The 13,549-nt window shown below is 41.2% G+C and overlaps 1 protein-coding gene and 1 non-coding gene across 2 annotated transcripts; both read left to right on the top strand.

Moving 5' to 3' along the window:
* Nucleotides 1-1,966: 1,966 nt before the first annotated feature.
* On the top strand, nucleotides 1,967-2,038 carry TRNAD-GUC (transfer RNA aspartic acid (anticodon GUC)). Its single transcript has one exon. It is a non-coding gene; the product is annotated as a tRNA-Asp (tRNA).
* Nucleotides 2,039-2,400: 362 nt separating this feature from the next.
* LOC107765338 (uncharacterized) lies at nucleotides 2,401-3,144 on the top strand. Its single transcript, XM_016583977.2, has one exon. The coding sequence runs from the start codon at nucleotides 2,517-2,519 to the stop codon at nucleotides 3,060-3,062; it is 546 nt and encodes a 181-aa protein (XP_016439463.1). The 5' UTR covers nucleotides 2,401-2,516; the 3' UTR covers nucleotides 3,063-3,144.
* The last annotated feature ends 10,405 nt before the right edge of the window (nucleotides 3,145-13,549 follow it).

Raw genomic sequence — 13,549 nt, forward strand, 5'->3', positions numbered from 1 at the left:
TTAGATTTCAATCTTTTAGTATTTTTTTATAACCACTTAATAAGTTTGAATAATTAAAATCTATAGTTTTAATATTATTAAAATGCTATTCATTCAAGGATTTTTTTAAAAAAAGTCATTTCACCACCACTACTATTTACTATCACACTAGACTCACCGTCAACCAACATCATTAATCACTATTGTCTGCTATCATCACCATTAATTACTATCCACAATTACCACTATCATCCATCGCTAACCAACAGTGCCATGAGCACTCACAACTATTATTGTTAGCCATCGCCATCGCCATCACCATCCACAGTATAATTTATTTTTTATAAATATTTTATTGATATAGATACCAAAAAAAACAGAATGCTTCATTTTCTCATAGATTCTTCTCCTGTAGGATGGATTAGGACTATTGATAGAATGATTAACTACCAAGAGTAGGACCCTGAATTAGGAAAACACTAATATTCTAGAAAAATAAATTAAAATAAGTAACATCACATAAGCGTTACGTTACCACTTGAAACTTCGATAATACTGAATTATACAAAATTAGTGAATAAACATATTCATGTGCTTAAAGCATGAAAAAAATCGTAAAGTTGCTTAAGAGTAAAAGAAAAAGTTTTAAGGCAGTGACACTATATTGGGTATGTTGTTGGGACTCCTAAGGTTTCCGTTGAAGTACGAAAAAATAAACTTTATTTTGATAGTTTTTTGTGAAAAAAATGAAAACCTTTTAACAAAAACAGTGTAAAGTTCAAAATCACAATCATCTTTAAGTAGTTTTAGATTAAAAATATTTTGAAGTTTAACGTCAAAGTTAAACTACATTCAAGTTTCAACCATGTCTTTGGGTTGTATATATTTAAAATAGAGTTTTTTTACACGCATAATCTCTTTATAAAAATTATTTTCTTAACTAATAGTACTTCTTGTTTATTCCAAAAACAACAAATTTTATTGCAAATATGACATTATAAAAAATCTATATAACTGCAATCCCCCAAATGACGCACCAAATATTTAAGGAAATCGTTTTCATTTTTAACCGTTTCCATTTTAAAAGCCAAAATGCCAGCACCCAACATTTAAGAAAATCATTTTCATTCTCACTAACATCTTGTATAAAGATTTTCCCTCTCTTTCCATAAACCAAAGATTACCAAAAATATCAAAATAAAAAAAATCCTCTATTTCGCTTATTTATGCCATATTCTGTTAAAAGGATATTTATTCTTCAACCACACACTAAAGAGGAACTAAAATGATAAAACATAACATTCATATACTTAGAATAGCACTATGATTTATACAAAAAATACCATCATTATATTGGGTATATTAGCACACTAGATTATTTTTGTAATTTATACACTACTAAATATCATCATTATATCGTGTATATACACATTTATACATAATTATTAACTATTATAATACTATATATGTATTCTACATATATATTTATTATCCACTATTATTAATGTTAATACATAATCAATATATACAATGACTGAGAATTTATGATACAATATAACATTAATATATACGTGGTTTTACTTGGTACATTATCTGGTGTAACTTATATGTCATCTACATCGTGTATGAATTATCTATTGTAATTTGTATATAGTTTATTACAAATTATACATAATTTATTCAGAGTATATTATCACAATTATGAGGTTATATTCTGCTATATGTATATTATTATACATGTTATATTTTAGATTTATTAATTTCATTTTTTTTACTGTAAAATAGCTATTGCTGCTAGGTTTCTGAAAATATTTCTTAAATTTTCCCTATTTATGTTTTTTTCATAACTTTAAGGGGTCGATGAACGCTAACGTTATGTCTTTTTTCTTTTTTCATTGATATGTCAAAGTGTGAATTCACAAACCCGTTATCTTAGGCTGATAATGAATTCAAGAAATACAATTTCATCCAAGAACAAAACCAAACAGTCGTTGTAGTATAGTGGTGAGTATTCCCGCCTGTCACGCGGGTGACCCGGGTTCGATCCCCGGCAACGGCGGAAGTTATGTTTTTGGGCATTATTTTTTAGGGGTTTTTCAATATCTTTCACAGCGATTTAAAATCACGGAGGACTTGACGAAAATGCTCAAACAGAAAAAGCCGGTGAAACATTTGTCAGCTAAATATATTCCTGGTTCATTGTCACCATTCTACCTCCTATCTCCTTATCAACATACATCATTTTATTTATATTCCGTTTTAGTGTTTGATTAGTCTTCTTGTCAAAATTTCAGAAAAGCTATGCGAACGCTTTGCTGGTAGCCTGCTACAGAGGTTGTCTGCCCTGGCCCATTTTGTTTGGGCTTACACTTAAGTAAATGAACCCTTTTTTCAAGTAAATAGACCCTTACGTCCTCTCAATTCATTGCCTCAATATCCAAACCAAAGAAAATAAAGACTTATACCTACTACCTAGTCTGTCAAAACTCAAAGGTAAGTAAGACATCAGTGGTCGGGATCTGATTCTGGGACACAAAATGTGCGAGGGAGCTGTCCCAAAACTGGGCACCACAATTCACATTACAGCCCTAGACGGCATCATCAACGTCAACTCGCTTTTCACACTAGCAGTATTCATCGGACTAGCTTGGAATCCCCACGATCAGAACAACAGCCTCGCCACTGACACCAACTGTTTTGCGAAGCCCAAGGTTGCCGAGGATCTCGTCGCCTTCCACGTCTATTCCTTCAGCTGTTTCCTCTTTTCTAGCCTCATTGCTTTGTGCCTTAAGCAAGCTATTCGCCTTGCTAAATCTGCCCACCATTTCCCCACCATCTATTCGCTTGACTTGGCCCAAATTAACAAGAACGCGCTTCGGGTCGGGTACCTTGTTTCTGCTGCCGGTTCTGTTTGCGGGTCGGTGTTTTTGATGCTTGCTTTGATCAATGTGGTTCAGATCAAGCTTGGGATTTTGGGATGTGGGAGCAAACACACCTATGGAGCTGTTATTCCACTTGTGATTTTTGTTCCCTTAGGGCTCCTTATTAATGTTTGTACTGTTTTTTATGCTTTCACTCGTTAATTTCTTTTCTTTTCTTTTTTGTCCTTTATATGCGTGTATCAGTGTATCCTTAATATGTATTTTGTCTCTATTCCTGAGATTACTTCTTCTTCTCCTTACAAATCTTTTGGTATTTTCTCTACATTTGAATGGTTGATGGATTACTTTTCTAGTAACACAGAAGAAGAATTATATTTGAAAGATTACCAGCAAAATAAGCTGCAGTACGCGGCCAAGTAAAACAAAATTTTCATGATCAAATGGTGGAGGAACTAACCCTGAAGACTGGAATCTATTAAGTCCAATGCTTAAAGAGCATATTTAAGTTAAAACTTAAACGGTTTAAGTGAGTTGAAATGTGATAGAAACCTGACTCAAGCGACACTGTGGGAAAAGGAAAAAATTGGCCAAACTTATTTAGGTTTATTCAGGTAGTAACATTGATTAGAAGTTGCTTTCCATCTGGATTTTTGCTCATAACTTAAACTGATTCCATGATAGAAACACCTGTATTAGCTATACTGCAATGCAACTTGATCAGCCCCTTTGATACAATTTTGCTGAGGATTGAAATTTAGGTGATGCTTCACAGATTTCTCGCTATAATGGAAATGATGAAACATTTATTTATGAGTCTGTGTAACGACCCGGATGGTCGTTTTGAGAGTTGTAGCCCCGTTCCCACTTTTACTACTCGTTCCCTGCTTAATTGTTGTTATGTGACTTGCCGGGATAGTTGGTTCGGGTCCGGGAATGTCTCAGAATGAATTGAGACACTTAGTCTCAAGGTTGGAAGCTTAAGTTGAAAAGGTTGACTGGATGTTGACTTATGTGTAGACAACTCTGGAATGGGGTTTTGATGATTACGTTAGCTCTGTTGGGTGATTTTGGACTTAGGAGTGCGTCCGGATGGCGAATTGGAGGTCCGTAGTTGAATTATGTTTGAAATGGCGAAAGTTAAAAATTTAGAAGTTTGACCGAGAATGGACTTTGTGGTTATTGGACTCGTATTGGGATTCCGGGATGTCATTTGTGACTTGTGTATAAAATTTGAGGTCAATCGAACGTGATTTGATAGGTTTCGGCATCGCTTGTAGAAGTTGGAATTCTTTATTTTCATTAGGCTTGAATTGGGATGCGATTCGTGTTTTTGATGTTGTTTGATGGCTCGACTAAATTCTTATCATATTTTAGGACTTGTTGGTATGTTTGGTGGAGGTCCCGAGGGTCACAGGTGGAGTTCGGATGGGTAACATATAAAATTTGGAGTTTGAAAGATTGCCGAAGCTGGGAGTCTTCTAGTGCAATCGCACCTGAGGAGCTTTGGTCGTAGGTGCGAGCTGGAAAGCGTAGGTGCGACCTGGTGAGGATTTGGGCAGTCGTCGCAGGAGCGGAAAGGTGTCCGCAGATGCGAAGGCGCATCTGCGTTTGGTCCTCCGCAGAAGCGGAGAGGGGCATGGTAGTGTTGGAATCGCAGAAGCGGACGAGGTCTCGCAGGAGCGCACCCGCAAATGCGAGGATTTTGGCCGCAGGTGCGCAAGGTCGGGGGTCGAGTGGGCAACACAGAAGCGAAATTTTTTTGCACCTTCGGGACCGTAGGTGCGGGTAAGTTGTCCGCAGAAGCGGAGACCCCTTGGCAGAACCCTTAAATTCGAAGGATTCATGATTTCCCTTATTTTGGACTTTGCAAACTCGGACTTAGGCGATTTTTGAGAGGATTTTCGATGGTTTTCTTGAGGTAAGTCACTTGTGGTTAAATTTACTCAATAGTTATGTTTCCCAATTGATTTTCCTACCTAAATTGTGTGGTTTTGAGGTGCAATTTTGGGAGTTGAGGCTAGGGATTTGGAGAGTTTAAATTGGGGATTTGGGTGTCAATTTGGTGTTGGATTTTGGTAAATGAATGGGCTTCCAGATTTTGTGACTTTTGTTGGGTTCCGAGATATGGGCCCGGGGGCCGGCTTTTGAATGAACTTTTTGACTTCTTAATTAAGAACTTAGCATTTTCATATGGAATTGATTCCTTTAGCTCGTGTTGACTGTATCGAACTGTTTGTGACTAGATTCGAGGTATTTGGAGGCTGTTTCGCGAGGCAAGGGCTTGTTGGAGTAGAGTTTCGCACAGTTTGAGGTAACTAACACTTCTAAGCTTGGTTGTGAGGGTATGAAATCCCGAATTTCGTGCTATGTGATTTATGCTGAGGTGACGAGCATGCTAGGTGATGGGCGTGCGGGCGTCAAATTGTGATTTAATCGAATCCCTGGAACTGCGTAGCTATTTTATCTGAATAGTTTGTTGTACTCTATGTGTTAGAGCACTTGAGTTGTGATTCATGCTAGAAATCATGTTTAGGCTATATGTTGGTACTATTAGGACCCACAATGGTCGTTTTTTGCTGTTGAGTTATCTGTTTAATTGCAGTTATGTACTCAGTCAGATTTAACATTGCGTGTCATATCTCAGTCTCTGTTATCGTATATTGTCACATCTCGTATCATTGATTAGGGCTGCTTAGCATGAGTGTTGTGAGCCTGAGAGGTTGGAGAGATTGGTGACTGAGTTGGGGCCTGAGTGCCGTGCTGTGAGTGATATCTATATATATGTCGATCGGTTTGCATGCCGCAACAAGCCTTATGACTATATATATGTGGATCAGGTTGCATGCCGCAACAAGCCTTATGTCTATATATATATATATATATATATATATATATATATATATATATATATATATATATATATATATATATATATGGATCGGGTTGCGCGCCGCAACAGTAGTCTTATCTATATGTGGATCGGGCTGCACGCCGCAACAAGTATCGTACAGTGCTGAGTGACTGAAGCGTGACGAGCGAGAATTGAGATGGGCAGATTGAGTGCTCTGAGAGCGTGAGTACTTGGGATTTGATTGTGTTGCATCACATACGGTTCTCACATTTGCATATAGCTATAGAGACATCATACTCTTCTTATGAGTCACACTTGGCATATTTCATCTGTGCTAAACTTAACTGTCGAACCTAGAAGCATGCCTACTTTTCTTTATTGTTATACTCTGTATCTTTACTGTATTGTTTGAGCTCGTCGCTGTCTTCAGACCACATGTTAGATTTGTTACTTATTGAGTTAGTTGTACGCATGCTACACCCTATACCTCATGTGCAGATCCAGGTGCTTCCGATCATGGCGGTTGCTGATTTGCAGAGTCCAAACCTTCGGAGATCATTGAGGTAGCTACTTGGCGTTTGCAGACCTTGACTCTCCTCCCTTATCTTTCAGTTTGTTTATTCAGTTATACTTTCTAGACAATGTACCAGACTTTGATATTTCGTAGATGCTCATGTACTCAGTGACACCCGATTTTGGGAAGAATTTATGTATTGAGTTATGATTTGCTATCCATTTTTAAGAGATTTTCCTTTATTTAAATAGTTTTAGTATCTTTTGAAGATTTAAGTGTTGGAAATATCTGAATAGTCAGCTTGCCTAGTACCACGATAGGCGCCATCACGACGGGTTAGTTTTTGGTCGTGACAAGTTGGTATCAGAGCCTAGGTTACATAGGTCTCATGAATCATGAGCAAGTTTAGTAGAGTCTTGCAGATCGATACGGGGACGTCTGTACTTATCTTCGAGAGGCTACCGAACCCTTAGGAAACTTCACATGCTTGTATTCTTGTCCTGCGGATTTGTTGATTCCGAGAACTGAATTTCTCTTATTCTATTCTCTCACATATGGTGAGGACATATGCTACCGGACAGGACGGACAACCACCAGTACCATCAGCTAGGGCCGTGAGAGGCCGGGGTCATGGTAGGGGCCACGATAGGGGCAGAGGTGCAGCTAGTACAACAGCTAGAGCAGCACCTGCAGATCCACCAGTTACCCCAGCTCAGGAACATGTTCCAGATGTGATTGAGCCGGTGGGACCAGCTCAGGCACCAGCTGTGCCTATTGTGATTCCAGGCCTCCAGGAGGCTCTTGCCCATATATTGACTGTTTGCACTGGCCTTGCTCATGCGGTCTCTGTTCCGGCCGCATCAGCTACTTCCCAGGCCGGGGAGGTACTCAGACTCCTGCCGCCCGTACTCCAGAGCAGGTGATGCAGGGACTTCAGATGTCGGGGGTACTACCAGCCCAGCCGGTTACATCTGCTCAGGCCCAGGTGGGTCACGTTATGGCTGATGATAAGAAGAGGAGACTAGAGAAGTTCGGGAGACTCCAACCTCCATCATTTAGTGGGGCTGAGTCAGAGGATCCCCAGGACTTCTTGGACAGGTGCCAGTGGATTCTTCGCACGACGGGTATTCTAGAGACCAGTGGGGTCTCGTTCACTACTTTTCAGTTCACTGGGGATGCTTTCAGATTGTGGGAGGCCTATGAGAGGCCAGGCCAGTCGGTGCAACACCACTTAAATGTCAGGAGTTCTCCGTTCTTTTCTTGGAGAAGTTCGTGCCACAGTCTCGTAGGGAGGAGCTGCGCTGGCAGTTTGAGCAGCTACGTCAGGATGGCATGTCTGTGACCTAGTGCGAGATGAGGTTTTCAGAGTTGGCTCGTCACACAGTTTGGTTGGTTCCCACTGAGAGGTAGAGAAGGTTCATTGATGGCCTCACATATCAGTTGCGTTTGCTTATGACTCGGGAGAGGGTATCCGATGCTACATTCAACGAGGTGGTTGATATTGCCCGACAGATAGAGATGGTCCGTAGTTAGGAGCATGAGGAGAGAGAGACCAAGAGGCCTCGTGGTTCGGGTGGTTTCACCGGTGTCCCTTCCGGGGGCAGTCCCACTACAACAGGGGTCGTCCTTATAGTCCCGCTCAGATGACTCGTCCAGTTCATCGTTGTGCATCATCTAGCCATGGTTGATACAGTACCCCTCCGGGTCAGTCATCTCTCAATGCTCTCCCATCTCAGAGTTCGTCCCGTGCTCCTTCGGTTCAGGGTTCATCTGCACCGGGTTCTTCTAGAAGGTATCCTGGTTCTCGGGGCCCGATCCAGTCCCCACCACTATTGTAGGATCGGGGTTGCTATGAGTGTGGGGAGCTTGGTCATATCAGGAGGCAGTGTCCCCGCCTCTTGGGAGGCCCAATTCAGTAGAGGATCCAGACTATGACTTCAGCACCAGTTACATCACCATCCGCCCAGCCAGCTCGGAATGGGGCTCAGGCAGCTAGGGGTCACCCTAGAGGGGAAGGCCGATCAAGTGGCAGTCAGGCCCGATTCTATGTTATTCCTACCAGACCAGATGATGTTGCTTCAGATGCAATGATCACATGTATTGTCTTAGTATGCCACAGGGATGCTTCTGTATTATTTGACCTTGGTTCCACTTATTCGTATGTATCATCATATTTTGCTCGTTATCTGGATATGCCCCATGAGTTCTTAGTTTCATCTGTTCATGTATCTACGCCAGTGGGCGATACTATTATTGTGGATCGTATATATCGGGCATGTGTAGTGACTATTGGGGGATTGGAGATGGGAGTTAATCTCTTATTGCTTAGTATAGTTGATTTCGACGTGAACTTGGGTATGAATTGGTTGTCTCCATGTCATGCTATTCTGTATTGTCACGCTAAGACCGTGCCGATGGTGATGCCGAGTTTGCCAAGGACCGAGTGGAGAGGTTCTCTAGATTATGTTCCCAGCAGAGTGATTTCTTATTTGAAGGCCCAACGGATGGTTGGGAAGTGATGTCTGTCATATTTGGACATTGTGAGGGATGTTGGTGCTGATGCTCCTACTATTGACTCTGTTCCGGTGGTGCGAGATTTTTCAGATGTATTTCCTGCAGACCTTTCGGGTATGCCGCCCGACAGGGATATTGACTTTGGTATTGACTTGGTGCCGGGCACTCAGCCCATTTCTATTCCTCCGTATCATATGTCATCAACTGAGTTGAAGGAATTAAAAGAGCAACTTTAGGAACTTCTTGATAAGGTGTTTATTAGGCCTAGTGTGTCTCCTTGGGGCGCACCGATTCTGTTTGTGAAGAAGAAGGATGGCACTATGCGGATAAGCATCGACTATAGGCAGTTGAACAAAGTTACAATCAAGAACAAGTATCCTTTGCCGCGTATTGATGATATATTTGACCAACTTCAGGGAGCGAGGGTATTTTCTAAGATTGATTTGAGGTCTAGGTATCACTAGTTGAAGATTCAGGACTCGGATATTCTAAAGACAGCATTCAGGACTCGTTATGGTCATTATGAGTTCCTTGTGATGTCTTTTGGACTGACCAACGCCCCAACAACATTCATGCATCTGATAAACAGTGTATTTCAGCCTTATCTCGACTCGTTTGTCATAGTATTCATTGATGATATCCTGGTGTACTCTCGTATCCAGGAGGAGCATGCCCAGTATTTGAGGGTTATGTTGCAACGGTTGAAGGAGGAGAAGCTTTATGCCAAGCTCTCCAAGTGTGAGTTTTGGCTTAGTTCAATGGCGTTCTTGGGGCACGTGGTGTCTAGTGAGGGGATTAAGGTGGATCCGAAGAAGATGGAGGTGGCTTAGAGTTGGCCCAGACCGTCCTCAACTACGATAATTCAGAGCTTTCTCGGCTTGGCCGGTTATTATCGTTGCTTCGTGGAGGGTTTCTCGTCTATTGCATTGCCTTTGACCAAATTGACCCAGAAGGGTGCTACTTTCAGGTGGTCGGATGAGTGTGAAAAGAATTTTCAGAAGCTCAAGACTTCCTTGACCACAACTCTAGTTCTAGTTCTACCTTCAGCTTCTGGTTCTTATACAGTGTATTGTGATGCTTCTCGGATTGGTATTGGGTGTATCTTGATGCATGGAGGTAGAGTAATTGCTTATGCTTCGCGTCAGTTGAAGCCCCATGAGAAGAACTACCATGTTCATGATTTGGAGTTGGCTGCCATCGTTCATGAATTGAAGATTTGGAGGCACTATCTCTATTGGAGGATATGCTACGCGCATGTATCACAGATTTCAGGGGTTCTTGGGATCAGTTTCTGCCGCTCGTGAAGTTTGCCTACAATAATAGCTACCAGTCGAGCATTCAGATGGCTCCATATGAATCTTTGTATGGGAGACAGTGTCGATCTACGGTGGGTTGGTTTTACCCGGGTGAGGTTAGGTGATAAGTGGGGATTTTGACTACTTATTAGCGCTCTTTAGCTTTCATTTTAGTCCAAAAGCTCTTAATTGTGTTCCCGAAAACTAATAAAATATGCTTAATTGCAGGAATATTGGAAGATGAGTTCCCAAGATGAAATCCAACTCAAGAATGAGTAATCTGAACTCAAGGACAAAAACAGGAACAAAAGCTCAGAAGTGCGGACCGCAGAATATCATCCACGGCTGCAGGTCGTGAAGAAATTCCCATAAGAGAAATGTGCAAAGTGCGTTCCGCACATAAATTGTGAGGCCGCAGAAGCTGGGTTAGAGCAAAAGTTCATAGAAGCTGCATCTCAAAGTGCGGACCGCACAATTATTGTGCGGCCGCAGAAGAAAAACCACGCGGCCACACTCACATTTGTGCGGACCGCAAAGATCAAGGTGCGGCCGCACTCAGAATTGTGCGGACCGCAGAAAGAAAGCATTGTGGCCGCAGATCAGAATTATGTGGTCGCAGATTTCCACTCCTGTCAAGCTGAAGAAAACTGTGGACCGCACATGGAATTGTGCGGCCGCAGAACCTGCAAAAAAGCATTTTTGTCCGTTTCCATGTGCGGTCCGCAGAACCTGCGAAAAAGCATTTTTGTCCGAAAGTTCTAACTTTGTATAAATAGAAGAGTTTCATTTTTTAGGTTAACTTTTGACATCAGCTGCTACAATGGACGATTTCTTTTACTCTTTTTAGTAGTTTTTGCTATTTTGAATTATTTGAACATAGATTTTGTCATTTTAATTATCAAGATGGGTTTAATTATCATTTCTTCTCCTATTTATTCTAGTTTAAGCATGAGTAGCTAAATTTTCACTAGGGTTGTGACTTAACCCTAGTGTGTAAACTTAATGGATGTTTGATTTATTGCTTGTTTATGGTTTGGTGTTTATTATCTAGCCTTGTTCTTGCTTTTATTTGAAGAGTTAATGGTTGCAAGCATTAATTCATGCCTATTTGATTTGGTCTCTACTTGAAAAAGAGAGACTTAGTCTAGAAAAACTTGGCTAGCAAGAAATTGGGTCAATCGAGAGATTGATAAGCCCAATTAAAGGGTTGAACCTAGAGATAGTAAAACCGGACTTGAGCTTCTTATCAATTATTTTGACTTGAGAAAGCCAAATTGGGCAAAATCACTCTCTGACCGAGAGGTATTGAGTGGGTACTTGAGTGTTAATAGCTATAATACACCCCGACCAATAAAACAAGCTTTAAAATTTACAACTCATTAGGCAAACACCTAGGTGTAGGTCATAGCCCTAGGCCTTTTATATCATTTGAAAAATAACAAAAATAATTCCCTAGTTTCATTCTTTCACTTGCAATCGTAGTGTAATTTATATTTTTAATCAATCAAACTTTGCGGAAGTGCAAATTTAGATATACAAACTCACACGCTAAGATATATACTACTAACTCCCATTCATATAGCTCCCTGCGAAATTCGACCCAGAATCTTGTTGGGTATTACAATTGCATCGACCGTTTTCATAACCTCAAAGAGATGAGTGAAATTGGACGAGACCAATTTTTGGCGCCGTTGCCGGGGAGTTAAAAAAAAGTGTTAGCTATATATTTAGGTGTATTTTTGGGATATCTTCTTTTCCTTCCTTGTTACTAACGTGTGAGTATTATAGGTGCAATCATGGCAAACAACGATCTTGGAAACATAGTCTTGGGGGATGTGAATGTTGAGGATGATCAAATGGATGAGGTCCCTCTTGAACCTCATGCCAATAGACGAGGCCGACCATCTCAAGACAATGTACCCGCTCCACCCCCACCTCGACCACGAGCGGCTCCACACCGGGTGTTGCTGAATGAAGGGTATGCAAGTGCTATAGTCCCTCCCCATATTAGGGCGGGCAAATTCCAAATAACCAATGTGATGCTCACTTTGCTCGAGCAACGAGGGTTCTTCACCAGTGCAGCGGGTCAAAATGCATACAAATACTTGAAGGGGTTCGTAGATACGTGTTGGGGGAGCAAACAAACAAATATCTCCGAGGATGCTTTAAGGCTAAGGCTTTTTCCCTTCTCTCTACGGGGGAAAGCTTTAGATTGGTTAAAATGTTTGCCAAATCATTCCATTCATACTTGGGATGAACTAGCGGAGAAATGTATTTCAAAGTACTTCTCTCCCGGGCACAGGGCTATTCTTCGGGATGAAATTCTAGCATTCAAGCAAGAGCCCAATGAACCACTACACGAGATATGGGAAGGGTATAGAACAATGGAGAAAGAGTGCCCCAACAATGATATGATGGAGAATATGATTCAACAAACTTTCTATCGGGGGATCAATACCACCAACCAATGTGTAGTGAATCAACTTGCCGGTGGGAACTTCATGACTACGCCTTATGCGGAGGCGTATGATATTTTGGATGAGATGGCAGATACTTTATCGGCGTGGAAATCTAGAGCCAATGTTCCATAAGGTGATCCAAATATGATTCTTCTTCATACAGAGTTACATGACCATGGGCAAGCCATATCCGAGTTGACAACCACCATGAACCAATTGACAAAGGATCAACTTCAACAAGTGAAAAACCCGAGGCAAGTCAATGCTATGGAGGGAGTCAATATGATGGTAAACAAGAGAAAAACAAGAAGTTCACAAGTGCAACAAAAGAGTGGACAATTTTGTGCAAGATGATAGTGGATTTGATCAAGGTGATTCTTACAATGATCAAGAAGAAGAGGTCCAATTTGTGAACAACTTTCAAGGGCAAAGAAACAACTTCCAAGGACCTAGTCAACAACAATGGAAACCTTCAAATAATCAAGGGAATTGGAATTCTAACAACTAAGGTAATTAGAATAGTGGAAACAATCAAGGCAACTGGAATAACAACAATCAAGGCAATTGGAGTGGAAGCAATAACCAAGGGAATTGGCAAAACAATAATAACCAAGGCAATTGGGGAAGCAACAACCAAGGCGAGTGGAATAACAACCAAGGAAATCGGGGGTCGGGTTTTCAAAGGCCCCCGATGAATCAACAACCGAGCAACCCACCTCCTTATCCTTCACATGGTCCTAGTTCCTCCAATAATGAAATGGGTCGTATTGAGAACATGTTCAAGCAAATGATGGAGAAGAATGCTGATTCCGATGCCCAACTTGCTTCACACAACACATCAATCCGAAACTTAGAAGTGCAAATGGGTCAAATATCTCAAGCTTTAAATTCTCTTCCTAAGGGAGCACTACCAAGTGATACGGTGGTGAACCCGAAGGGTGGAAACAATAGTGGGCACTACCAAGTGATACGGCATTGAAACCAAAGAGGTGGGAATGCACCTACCTCAAGTCAAAGGCAACTTGTGGATGATGAGCAACTGGTAGAGGAAGAGG

Source organism: Nicotiana tabacum, chromosome 4 (assembly GCF_000715075.1).
Source record: "Nicotiana tabacum cultivar K326 chromosome 4, ASM71507v2, whole genome shotgun sequence".
Classification (NCBI taxonomy): Eukaryota; Viridiplantae; Streptophyta; class Magnoliopsida; order Solanales; family Solanaceae; genus Nicotiana; species Nicotiana tabacum.

Bases quoted from the DNA above. Each gene is read 5' to 3' on its own strand.
- LOC107765338 (XM_016583977.2), top strand. From the start codon at position 2,517: ATGTGCGAGGGAGCTGTCCCAAAACTGGGCACCACAATTCACATTACA.